The 14,196-nt window shown below is 38.2% G+C and overlaps 1 protein-coding gene across 4 annotated transcripts in view; it reads right to left on the reverse strand.

The window, feature by feature from the left end:
* ankrd27 (ankyrin repeat domain 27 (VPS9 domain)) overlaps positions 1-5,086 on the reverse strand; it is a 34,770-nt gene extending 29,684 nt beyond the window's left edge. For 2 of the 4 annotated variants that reach the window (XM_072386510.1, XM_072386507.1), the window contains exon 1: positions 1,152-1,250. In XM_072386510.1, coding sequence (XP_072242611.1) covers positions 1,152-1,181 — 30 coding nt within the window. In that variant the 5' untranslated portion in view covers positions 1,182-1,250. Of the gene's footprint in view, positions 1-1,151; positions 1,251-4,787 lie in introns of those variants that run through there. The other 2 variants (XM_072386509.1, XM_072386508.1) reach the window with 2 other exon arrangements.
* Positions 5,087-14,196: the final 9,110 nt, after the last annotated feature.

Raw genomic sequence — 14,196 nt, forward strand, 5'->3', positions numbered from 1 at the left:
CTTTATCCAAAAGTCATTGTGGTGTCATTAACTGGAGTCACTCTTTCTAATAAGTGTGTCAGTTGTCTTTCTGAATATAATTCCAACAACTACATTACAACTAAAGAGACTATAAGGATACACATTCAAATATCACTCTCCATCTCCATGCTCTTGTTAAAAAAATACCACCTCTGGCAAAAGGTCAAGATGGTGATAATTACTGATCAAGACAAATGTTCACCAAAAAGCCAATCCAAAAGGATCATTCACACCAAGAACGTCAACGATGACCATAACAATGCGAGCATCCACACTGCTGTGCAATAAAACAGTGACAGCATTGTGTGGTCCACCTGTACCCAGGCCAAAAAATGAAGTATGATTATCTGATACTGCTGTATTGTTGAGCAAAGAAAGAAGTGGGAAAACCAGGCAGGTGTCGGCTCATAAGATTCTACAAAGAGAAAAACGTCAGAACAAAGAACAAACTTCAGAGACCTTTTCAATGCCAAGAGGACTTGGAAGTGAGTCACTTAGTAATTTGACACTTCTTTATGAGTAAGTTCCAGGCTAATAACGTATTAATTGAACATTTCATATTTGGTAGCTCATAGCCAAGATTGGGAGTTTCAGAGGAAGTGTTTCCTACAAAATGAATAAGCTCACAAGTAGACAAAAATGGCAAACTCATCATCAATAAAAGTACATTTTTATCTTATTTTACTATAAAGAATATGAAAGAAATTAAGAGAACAATATGAAGCACAGCCATGCAGCTGAGACCATCTCTCATGTCTATATGCAGTCTAACACTGTTAAATCACTAATTCAAATGTTAGTTTTAGGCTGAAAGCAAATAGAAGAAAATACCAGGATAAATTATATACAAAAATATGGAATTTATTTTTCATTCTGTAATGTAAAAAATGTAATGCCTGTTTTATATAATTCCCTCAAATCAATAAATAAGAAAATAAATACTGAAAGAAATCCTGCAGAAAGAAGACACACTTGGATGGTCTCGCCATAAGAAGTTTCATATGAAGGCATAAAAACAAAACGGGGCTTTTTAAAGCACCACTGAGACGATCTGATGACCAACCTGTCATTAAAGATCCTCAGACGTGAATCAACCTGACCATCCACACCTTTAAATCTGCTCCACTCACCTCATCACTGTGCTCAAAGATCAGCTTCATCTTTCTCAGCTCTTCAGCCCACTAATCAGGAACCAACTCAGCAGAGCAGACACAGTATCCCCACCCAAGCTGCCCCATGTCGGCTGCTCAGCAAAGATGAAACTGAGGCATGAGTCACATGACCATTGTAGTCCTCGTGACCTCACGGATTTGAAGCAAACAGCATTCAGTGGTTCAGAGGAATGTCCATCCCCTCAGGCACAACACGCAGCATTACATTACACCCTTCCCCTTACAGTCATCCTGTTTTGCCTGAATTATTTCAGAAGAAGAGCAGCCAGCAACAAATGCAGAGATTAATGTTAATCAACCCTGATAACATGCTCCTATCACATCATGGCTGAAACTAAAGCACCTACATTATGAAACTATTCAGACTAAAATGTACAAGTCTCATGGAAACCTTTTTTTTATGTATGCATCTTACATTCCCCATAAGAATGTGTTCAACCATTGATACTGTACTGTGTACTGTGCAGGATGTTCTACTCCACCGCTCCTACTAATTTGTGGTTGATGCTCATTGGCTGTTACCTGAGGAGTAAACAACAAAGCAGGAATACTATGGGCTTGAATTTGTCTCAAAAATAACTGCAAATGCACAGAGGTGATCTACAAATATGCCTCGAGTTGCACACGTGTTTTGCTATTCACAAATACAAATTTCCTATTTGTAACTTGCGTGTTGGTTTTTACAAATATATGTGTATTTGTAAATATATAATTTTCCATTTGTGAAACTGAAAATTCTGTTTGTGAATCGTAACTCAGCATTTGTGGATCACCAATCCCACGCTCGTATTTTTGAGACGTTCTTTCCACAAATTCACACAGATCCACAAACAAATAGGTGATTCACAAAGCACCATCCAGTAGATGGCACTGTTGTTCACTGATGGCTCGGCTTAAGAACGACAAGAAAGAAGATCGCTGATTAGCAATAACCATAGTAACGGCATGGACTCAGTTGGATGTGATAACATTTATGGATGGTTTGTTGCTAGTCTGTAGTTTTAAAGTTTAAGTTTTATTTGAAAACAACACCTTTGTGTTGTTTTCAGTCAACCAGTCTAACGTTAGCAACGTACTCGCAAACATGCAGGCCAAGATAATCTCAACAGCCATGACAGACTTATTCAGCTAGGGAGTCAGGGTGATTCCCCGATTTTGGTGACCTGTCCCCAGTTAAAGCTGGCCCAATTTTGATATTACGGTAGCCAGTTAAACTAACAGTTGGTGTGGCTGCAGGTTTTTGTTCCAACCATGCAGCAGCACAGCTGACTTGTTTCATTCAATCAACTGAACTGGTTCAGACTGCAAAGCAGCCACACCGACCCTTTCACGGATCAGTCCGTTGCTAACGTTAGGCTGATTGACTGAAATAAACTTGAACTTTAAACCTACAGACTAACAACAAACACCATCCATAAAGGTTATCGCATCCGACTGACGCATCCATGTCGTTACTATGGTTACTGCTAATCAGCGATCTTCTTTCTTGTCGTTCTTAAGCCGAGCCATCAGTGAACAACAGTGCCATCTAATGGATGGTGCTTTGTGAATCCCCAGCTATTTGTTTGTGGATCTGTGTGAATTTGCGGGAAGGAATGTCTCAAAAATACGAACGTGTAATTGGTGATCCACAAATGCTGAGTCACGATTCACAAACAGAATTTTCAGTTTCACAAATGGCTTTTTGTTTTACAAATGTAAAATGATATATTTACAAATACACATATTTGTAGAAACCAACACACAAGTTACAAACAGGAAATTTGTGGATAGCAAAACACGTGTGTAACTCAAGGCATATTTGTAGATCATCCCCTGTGCATTTGCAGTTATTTTTTAGACAAATTTAAGCCCATAGAATAATGGCTTAGTGACTTATGTTGAGTCTAATCAGAGTTTTCGGTGTCATGAAGGTGGCTGTCTTTGGCTATATCACCATAGTAACATAGGCTGAACTCGTAACCTGCTCCAGAGCAATGTATGTTAGGAGTTTCGGATTAAATCATCTGAAAAAAAGGCTCTCTCTTTCCACTAATTATCCCCCTGATGATATCACAAACAGCTAAATCAGACTGAAACAACATTTAAACGTCATAAGGCAGAAGAATTGAAAGTTGATGTCTAACATAGCAAAATAGAGAGTGATTAAGGGAATACACACTGGATTGTCAAAAAAAGACAAATTGTTGTTTAACCATCATCTTAATCGTGGATCACATTTAACCTAGATGTTGATTTAATGTTGGCATCTTAATTGCCAAACTGAACCACAATACAATGTTGCTTGGTGACATTTCTTCAGTATTTAATCTATTTAACATTTGATCCACCGTGAATTTTAATCCTACCTAAAAATCAGTCCCTTTGGATTAGAACTCAATGATCAGCTGAAGGAATACACACATATCCAAACCTGTTGAGCCTGACATTGTGCCACCAAAGATGTTTTGCATTTTTAGCATGAAAAAACATGGGTTGTACTTTGCATTGCCACAGGAACCAAGCCTTCAGTTGATGCTGAATGAGCTATTTTAGTTTTCAAATCTTGTTTCTATTTGCACAAAAGTCCATTCTATAGGCTGCATCTGAAACACATTCTACTTAGTCTAAGCCAATGTACTATATCTGAGAGAATTCTAATCAATCAAATGTTGTTTTGATGAACAATGGCTTATGTGATTTTTGTATTTGTCAGACCTAAATGCACTTTTTTTATCAAATTAAAAGTTTAAGAGTTTTGTGTGCTGTTGTCAACTGTTCAACTAACATTTATTGACAGCATTCCTCTCATCTTAACTGCAACAGTGCGTATACAGAGAGACAGAAAAGGATCAGAAGATCTACTCAACGGGGGCGCGCCCGCATCACCATCACGTGATCAGCCGTGAACACAAACAAGCGCCCAGTCTGAGAACCACAGTGGGCTTTCATTCAAAACAAGGAAATGTCAAGCAAACATTGATGGACGACATTTCCGGGAGCATTTAACATGGAAGTAATCACTGGCAAACATCTTAACACGTAGAAGTACAAGCATGTGCCCCCCAAAGATTAAATAGAGCACTCCCGATGATCATAAAGGAAGCGGCTCAGTTCTACGTGTAGAAAAACTAGCTTGCTTTTACTTTCACTACTTTAACTTTTTAATCGTGTTGGTTAAAACGCGACGTACATTTTTCAAGATGATATTTTCCACTGCATCTTTTTTTTTTTTTAAATAGAGATGGCATAGCTTTCACACTGACGTTCATGACAGCTAATAAGAGTGGATTTGACCATGCTCATGGCATGTGATAGGACGGATATGGGGCTTGATTAGCAGTTAACGTGAACAGGCGTTTGCTCTGTAGTTAACACACATGCTAACGTGACTCAGCCTAACAGACGTCGGGAACTGAAATGTTCAGGTCAGCCAGCTTGCTAAACGACAATGGGTGACATGAACGTACGTCAAGTAGCAAAAACACACACACACACCTAAGCTAGCAGTAGCTCTATGGAGTACGGTATTAGCTTCTGTTAGCATAGCAACTAGACATTAACACATGGAGCTCAGCTAACATAAACGACGAGTTGTTTGATGGGTGTATTTACCTATTATTGTAAAGTCCCTCAAGTCATTCAGGCTTTGACATGGCAGTGCAAAACACCTACAGTAGCCCGTGAGGAGCTGCGATCATCTGGCTACTGAACAGCTGACGACCTCATCTTCTTTTTCAAGTTGCCAGAAATCTGAGAGGAAATGCATTAAGTTAGCTGTGAAAACGATGCTTTTGAAATCAACGTGTGTGCAGTCTAATTCAAGACTTACTAACCGGAATATACAGAAAGTGGTAACACCTAGTAGTTTCATCCATCAGGCTTTTGTTTGGTTCATTTCAGATATCAGTGGGGACATCTAATACACTGTGGTACAAGCTGACCTCTATCGCCCAGAACAGTGTAGTGCATCACATAGGGGGCTATGTGACATAAATACGAAATAGTTGTTATGATCGAGGGGTGACCTGTCCAGGATGTACCGGTTCTCTTACCCGATGAGCTGGCATAGGCTGCAGCTCCCCATAACCCGGAACAGGGTGAAGCAGGTAGGGGTAGGGGTATAGAACATCAACTGATGGATGCTGTTTTTATTCATTTAACAAATGTAAATGTGTATGTTTTTCCTTTAACTAATTTGAATTTGAGCTGTCAAAACCCAGAAAATGCTCATGTCATCGTCCACAGAGACCATTACAATCTGAGCGTCAGTTCAAGAGGTTGGAACAAAAATGTGGCATCATGATATAAGATCTGAGGTTTTCCATGTGGCCCTAAGAGGACTGTCTGGGGTATCTGAAATCTAAATGGCAGAATCCAAATCTCAGAGACCACGATTTTCTGTTACGCTTTGTAATAAAAGTTCATTTTAGCCACTTCTTAACTGTCAGCTGGGGCTGAGTAAAACGGCTGATATGAGATTATTTCTCCACACATAAAAGATAAAGAGGTTAATTGTCAGTATCCATTTTTTTTATAGCTTTATAGCTTTATACCATTATGTGATGGAATGGTGCTTATCATTTTAAGAAAAAAAACATGGTGCATGGAATATATTCAGAATGACATTTTTCATGTCTTCTACTGTAATGAAATGTCAATGTGCAAAATATGCAATGTCCTGCATGTAGACTGCTACTTTTGAATATTATATGTTAAAGTTAACTGAAGACTCAGTATCAATACTTATGACGAGTACAAAATTCAAAAGTACTCGTTACAGCTAGAGGTGGTCCAGACCAGGGTGTCTAAATGCACATTACAGGCCAAATAAAAATCAAGCTTTATTCTTTACTTATTAAAACTAAAACAAAGAGCTAGAAGGAAACCAGCTGAATAAAAGAGCGCTGACAATCAAGACAATCTGCCAAATGAGTAGCGGAAGTGTAAGACAGAGCAGATGATGTGGTCAGTTCTATGTGCATCACTTTAACAGTGCAACTGGCAAAGGTGAGGCGTTTCATTGGCTGTCAATTTCATTGGTTTTGTTTATTTGGAGGTTAATCTATAACACATTATTACATGTTAATTATATGTATGTTTTAATATTCTATACCAGTAAACCAAAAAAGTGCCATATAAACCTCTGATTTGATTGAACTGTATTGGAGTAAAACAACAAAGCCAAAGAAACAGGAAATACTTAATAAGTATTAAACCAAGGAATTCAGTAAATGGATTTAGTTACCATCTACCAAACACCACAGGCAGAGTAAAACACAGTTAAACCTAAAAAACATCATCTAATTGCAATAAATACAAGGAACCAATAATCAGATATGTCTAAAGTTGCTGAACAATGACCACAAAAGATGCCAAATAAAAACAAACCAATTGCATCCCTCTCAATTATTAGGTGATAGACATTTTTTATTCACCTGTCTCCTGGTAGTTTAAGATGTTTGTTGTTGCTACACATTCAAGCTCCTTTTTGCAGTGGCAGGTTTCAAGTCATTTAAGTCTGGAATCTTGTCTGACCGTGTTAAAAAAAAAAAAGAACATCCACCCTTTTAATTCTAAGCATCCTTATGTGCTTTTGGATATAAGCTTTTGGTCACTCACCAACAAAATTGTCTTAAATCATGACCATAAAATCATCTCAATGTCTATCCATTATTTAATTTTTTATTCTATTGAGCTGTTTTCTTTTTAAAGTAATGTAAATTAATCTCAGGACACTTTATAGAGACAGTAAAGACAGTCTGTTAGAGGTAAGGTAAATACATAAATACAGTCAAATCCAATGATAATCCAATTCATAGCAATTCATTTTAAAGGTATTTATAAAATGCTACTTTGTAAAAAGTTGTCAAGCAAAGCAAACCAACAGAATGCATCACAAATTCAGTTGGATTAAATCTCCATTGTGGCCTTCCACTGAAACTCAGACAGGGTTTCAGTCTGCCACAGCTGGTAGGAAGACAGGTGGTTACCTGCTGTGGGGAAGAGAAAAGAAAAACACAAAGTCAGATATAGCAATACCAGCATACATACATGTAGAGTGAGGAGGTGCTCAGTGCAGTGTGGAACCTGCCCCAGAAGTCTAGGCCTATAGAAGCATAATGGAAGGATTGCATTGGATCACCTGAGACAGCGTCGTCTATAAACCTTAATCTGGAAGGTAGAGAGGGCATCTGCTTCCAGATCCCATACTGGGAGACTAATAACTGGTTCGACAAACCATATTTCCAGCAATGTTCTAAAATGTAATGAAAACTTGAATCTGTGATTTATTATATTTGTTTAAACCTTTGTTTAACACAGACAAGTCCAAAGGAAACTAGAAAAAGCTGTTCCTGCGAAACAGCTGTGAGAATGCTTATTAGCTGAATGGGGACAGCTGACCATGCTCAAAAAGTTGAAAATAGTGAAAATTTAGCAGAAAACCAGTTGCTGAAATCTGGGTTGAAAGAATTTGAAGATTGAACATTTGAACATTGGAATGACTTGAACTTACTGGAAAAAAAGGCAGAATTGATTAAATGTCGTATAAAAAAGTTACAAGACCTAGCAGAAAAAAATGAAGGTTTAAAGAAGGAGATGTGAGATGAATTCTGTTCATAATGCAGAAAAATGTGAATGTTTAAGCCACCTGAAGCTAGATGAAGGCATAAAAGTACAGGAAAGAGAAGAAAAATGCTAAACTAAAAGGGAAAAAGATCAGAAAGATGACAAACAATGCAGGAAAATGTGAATATTTAGCAGAAAATGATTTGCTGGAGTTTCAAAAAGGCCTTAAATGTATGTTTGAAAGGAGCTGAAGCTTTAAGAAGTCAGAAAAGTACAGAAAAGAGAAGAAACATGCAAAAAGGACTGGTTGTTGGAAGATGCTGTGCTGAGAGGCCAGCTAGTTACCAGTCAAGCATTAAATATGGCAAATCCAGTCTGTAATATGACAGTCATGATGCCAAAAGCAGTAAGGTTTTACCAGGACAGTATGAGGGAAAGCACACAGAAGGACGTCCTAAGCCAGAGACACAGAGGAGGACAGGTTGTGCCTGTTCAGAACAATCAGCTGCTTCAATATATTTATAAGTCATAGTAAAAGACAATTTTAACCTGTTAATAGCAGAAAGGTATGCTGCAGACAGGTAAGTCATTTCTATCAAGGTCCTGTGTAGAATACAGGTTTTATGGCAGTTTTAGCACAGCCCTCACTGTCAGTTTAAAGGAGAGAAGTGCAGCTTCTTTATCATGGAAGTTTGTGCTGTGATGGCTGAGAGACAGATAACGCCATGTTACATTGTATTAGGAGCACACATAACACAGGCTGGCATAAAGCTTTTACAATAGGGCCGCCATGTTGGCTGGAGTAACTGTCAGCAAAGAAAAGCTGAAGGGTTAAAAACAACAAAAGGATTTCAAGCAGGTAATAAGTGAAAAGTCTTGACATTTCTAAAGTGTGACATTTCTAAAACTAAAAATAGTGAAAGTTTAGCAGAAAGCAAGTTGCTGAAATCCTGGTTGAAGCAGTGAAGATGAAAATAAAATAGTGGAATCATTTAAACCTTTTGGAAAAAACTGCAGAAGTCTTAGTTGAAGAAGTTGAAAGGTTAAAAATTTTTGAGGAAAAATGTGCAGTTGAAATATTAGTAAAAAGTAATTTGCTGCAGTTTCAAAAGGCCTGAAATGTCTTTTTGAAAGGAGCTGGAGCTTTAAGAAGGCAGAAAAGTAGCTGAATGGGATTAGTTGAACATGCTCAAATAGCTGAATCGAGTGGAAATTTATCAGAAATCAAGTGAATAATAGTTAAAATGGCTTCAGTGTAATATACAGCAGGGAGTGGAAGAGTGATGTCATCAGTGATAGCAATGTTTGTCAACAGCTGCAGCTCTCTCCCTGTATAACCTGCAGAAATTGCATTTTTGGATACTATGACCTCCTGTGAGAAAACCGGAAGAGCGAGGTAAATCATTTGAAGACCGTAAGAAGCAGAAGGCTTGGAGGAACGCGGCAATGTAGTTTTTATTTCAAAGGAGTGAAAAAAATTTAAACGGCAGCGAGTTGAACACAGTTGAACCTGTCTCTGGCGTTCCAACAAATTTCCATTGGAGTTAGTGAGAGAAATTGAAAGGTTTCTCTCGCTTCAAGGCTCATAGCTGAAATTCTGTAAATGTGAGCTATTTAGTAGTTACGTCAGCTGAAAGAGGACAAGTGTACCTACATTTTAAGGTATGATTTGTTTGTCTGAGTTAAACAGCATGAAAGTTAGAGGAATTTGTTTGAATATCAGAAAAAGTTAAAATGATCAGTCTGCCACTCTAATCTTCTCATTCATAAAAATCAAGAAGGAGCAAAAATGTTCATGTTTTTTAAACTGTCATATTTCAGAATTGGCTTAATATTTGAAAAAGCTGCATAATCAGATGATAGCTGAATGTCTTGTGAACATTTTAAAGTTTGAATGATGTGTCTGTGATACCTTATGGCTGAGTTACTGCCCTCTAAAATAGGACAGTTTGGGGCTCGTTGAGTCTGGCCTCCTCATTAGTTGCTATGAGCAACAGCTGCACAGTGGGCACACTGACAAATCTGCACCTCACTTTGTCCCCTTAAAATCTGGGGGTTTAATAATGAAGCACAAGTCTGGAACAAACGGTCGCTGTTCGAAAAGTAGAAGTCGTATCCCAATAATTCTTGCCCCGTGAGCGCCAGAAGGGATGTGGGAAGCCAGAGGTGTAATTTTTATTCTGATCTTGTGTAAGGTTTGTTTTTTATGGCAGTTTTAAAATGAGTCTTTCACACTGATTTCATTGCTCTCACAGAAATCACTCAGAGTGGAATGAAATGACACTCCTGGTATCAAGCAAGGCCAGATTAGGATAAAACAATAAAATAAGCTTTAAATATTACTAGCTGCAATATCGTGTCTGTTAGTTTAAATGATTAGAGGTCCCGTTCTGTGTGTAGTTATGGGGAACTTCCATGCACACAATAATGCCAACTAATGAACACTGCATATATCAGATGCATGCTTGTAGCTTTGTAAGGAGTAGTGTGTTGATGTTTGTCTATGCATGGGACTAGATGTAGAGGTACATAACTGTGCAAAACCCTTGGACCGACCCTCACCAACCTAGTGACATTAGAGCAGCTCTTTGTTTGATCCAAGGGGAAAACACTTGATCAAGGCCATCTTTTAACTGCAATAATGGATCCTACTGTAGGTGTGTGGCACTAAATCAGGTGAAGGACGTATAAGGTGTACCTGCAGTTACATTTTTCAATTGTCATAAATGCTTATCTCTCCTTTGAAAGTTTAGAGGCAACACACTTACTTTGCCTGCATTTCGTGGATTCACAGCAACAACCTCCAAAACCAAAGGCCACGCTTGGAATCAGTTCCAGGTCTTTTACGAGTTTAACTAAAGTCCACTAAAGTTTTTCACTCAACTGTCCAATTATATCTGAGTCTATGAAAACAACGCGCTTCCTCCAATGTGGGACATGAGTACCAAGTCTGAGTTTAAAGGCAAAATTTTCTATTCATCTGCAACTAAGATACAGTTTCCGTAAACAGCTAAATAAGGTTACTGTCCAGATATTTCTAGACCTAACTGTGTCTGGAAACTCTTTAAAGAAGGATAAAAGGGACTATGGCACCTCGGAGCTGGTTGAAAGAATAAGCCATGTGTAAAACAAAGGGACTTACCACATGATACATTATTTCATATTTTTGATGTCCAAAGTAGAAAAAAGAATGATGTAATAGCACATTTTGTACCAGAATTCAAGTCAAAAGTCATGAGGGTGAATGTTTTTGCCTTCATCTGTACCGCAGCTGTAAATACAAAAGCAGCACTCTTCATTTATGCTTGGAACAGTTTCATAAACACAGAATAAACATTTTAGACCAAGGGTATGGTCCTTACTTCAAAGCCTCATTTTAGATATGAAGTAAATAAGATGTCACACAACTGCATCATCAAACAAATGTTCTGTTGTAGCAAACTGCTGGATTTAATTATTTCTTTCAAATGAACATTGACAATATATGTACTTTTTTCTAATTCAATTTACAGTATAAAATTAACATGTCACAGATGCTGGAAAGAGTTCCACAAAGAATGTACTGATGTCTTTGTTTATAGCAAACCTTTTCTAATCCACATGCATGTTACAATTTGAGATACATACTTTCAAATATTTTGCTGAGATTGATTTCCAAATCGCAGGCAGGAAGATGGATGGATGAGAGAGGAAACAACTGAGACAGGCCTCAAGGTTTTCTTTATCCACACCCGGAATGGTCAGAGTTTATTCTGGTGGTTTCACCTCTGGCCATTATTCACTTATTCCCACTAAAAATACAATGGATGGCCCGAGTAGATACAGTTAAACCAAATGTATGAATGTAACCACATATATGAGAAAAATTCTGCTGATACTTCCAAAATTCTATTTACACGCCCTTTGAACAAAAAAACTGACTATTTTATCGTGAAGGACAACTGAAACTCACTACTCCTCAAGTTTGAGTTCAAAAAGGAAAGAACAAAGCAAAGAAGACATTTACTGATTTAAAATAAAACGTTCGGAAGAAAATGTCACAGTGGGTTTTTGGCCTGTCTCCATGTCTAGGCTTGTCACTTCCTGTTTTATTTTGAAAAGGTAACTTTTCTATCGTTTGAGGTCACTTGGCCTTCCTCGTGTCTCGGTCTGATTGTCTACCGAATGCTGCCACCTGTTCCATCACCCTGTGGGTGAGTCTGCGTCTCCCTCTGCTCACCTTTTCATAGACTAGTGCCTCCAGAGTGTTTTCTGTTATATTGACTTTATTTTGCCAGACCTTTGCCTCCACAGCGGGAGTGATTTTCAGTTACTGATGACGTTTTACAGTCTTTTGTGTTTTCTTCCTTTTAGTGGAGCAGTTATTATTTTTGTCATTTTTATGGCCACACTTTCTTCCATTTTTGGAAGAAGTGTATCAGGGATTATTTGCTAGCATGCACTGATTTCTCTGTCTTGGAGATTTGACCCTGTTTCCTTCAATAAAGATAGTTTATTGAGGAACCAGAATCCCTGCACCTGCGTCCTGAGTTCCAGCCTGGTTGTGACACAAAATTGTTGATACAAACTTTGAGAACACTCAAAATACCTTTGCTGGTGCTTTTTTCTTTTTCTTTGTAGAATACAGGTCAGTTACCGATTCAATGAGGCAACACTTGTGCCGGTACAACCTTTGACAAAAACTATGAAATCACCACACTTTCTGTCCATCCTGTTTAAATAAATAAAAAAACTGATGAAATGAAACTCTTTCATTTAACAGCTGAACATTCTGGCACAATGAAGCCTTAAAAACTTTTTTGGTAAAATTGTTGGAATTGTAAATTCTTTTCTCAAATGAAGTAAAGGAAGAACGGAGTCTCTGAAGGAATCATTCTGTAACTTGCGGAGCATGCGAATGCAGCTCATTCAACTTAGAGTCTGGAAAAAGATGTTCGTTGCTTCATTCAGCTGTCTAAAATCTGGAGTAATTGCACACAAAATGGGAACTTTGTAAAAGGGAGGCAAACATTTCGACCAAGAAAGAGTCATGGTGTCAGGACTCGGGCTGCCCACTAATAATCAACGAAGCTTTAACTGACAATAAAAATCTTAGCTGGCTGAATTTCACTGGTCAGTTAATGGTGGGGGAGGTGTCCATACTTTAAAATATGAGTACATGCAGTATATACTATACATGAATTTGTTGTCATGTTGAAGAGGCCATCAGAAGCCCACAAATATGTCAAAGGACCATAAAGCAAAACAGTGTTGTGCAGCGCTGAAAATAAAAGTTGGAAACTACTGAGTCTTCAGGGCAGTTTCAGGCTGTTCAAAAACGAGTCAGAAGCACATAGCTTTAAGGTTCAAAAACTTTCAGATGAACAGCAACAGTACACCTACATTTTCCTCTCTCACACTCACATTCACTCTTTTCAGCTGTTTTCTGGATTCTTGTTCACTGAATCAGCTTCAGTACATCAGCATTACGTAATCCCAAAAAACTATGGCAAAAGGGTCTAAAGGTGTCAAAAGCAACAAGCAAGCATTTCTCTGTGCATGATCGTGTATTAAGAGAGGAGAGGATGACGTTATTTGTGTCTGCGTGAGTGAAACAGAACATTTTAACTGCTCATCAACCAAGACAAGCTTTTTGGGGGGGCAGCCCTGGTCAGGACAGAAAACTCAAAGCAATATAACTTGGAAAAAAGAAAATGTACAACAAAAGAAAAGACAAATAAAGGAGCAGAGATAGCAGGCAATGTTTGTGACTGAACTGTAAGGAACTAGTTGAAGGGAATGGGATTTCCATCCAGAAAAGCTAAATGTAAAGCATCACTAACACCTAAACAGAAGCTACACTGGGCTAAAGACAAGCAGTCTTTAGCCCAGTGTAAAGTGCTAAAGACTGTGGATGATTGGATGGAAGGGATATTCAGCGATGAATCTCCAATCTGCATCGGACTAAGAGATGATGTCGGAACTTTGATGTTGTTCAGGTCCAATTAAACAGAAAATTGATCAATCATTGACAATATGGGGTTGATGTCAGGTAAAGGACCAGCGGAGATAGCAGAGCCATTACCTCTACAGTAAATGCACATGAGGACACAGACAGTTTGGACACTTTTCTCATTCCATCAATCAAAAGGAGGGTTGGTGGTGCTGATGCTATGATAATGATAATACATTTTACCACAGAGCAAAGACAGCTCAAACTTTACTTGAGGAAAGACATGCAGTGACAATCCGATTGAAAATTTAAAGTTGAAACTGAAAAAGAAAAAAAAAAATCTGCAAAGCTGGTCTGACAACTGCTACATAAAGAAGTTGGAACTCAATTAATGAGGCGTAGTGTTTTTTCATTAGTGACGTCTAAAAGATTTCAAGCTGTCCTAAAAGCCAAAGGAGGTGCAACAAAGAACTAAGGCAGGGATGTCAAACTCCAGTCGGTGCGTTGAAGCAGGGAAACATC

The sequence above is a fragment of the Leuresthes tenuis genome, unplaced genomic scaffold, assembly GCF_036924035.1.
Source record: "Leuresthes tenuis unplaced genomic scaffold, fLeuTen1.0.hap1 SCAF_5, whole genome shotgun sequence".
In the NCBI taxonomy this organism is placed as follows: domain Eukaryota; kingdom Metazoa; phylum Chordata; class Actinopteri; order Atheriniformes; family Atherinopsidae; genus Leuresthes; species Leuresthes tenuis.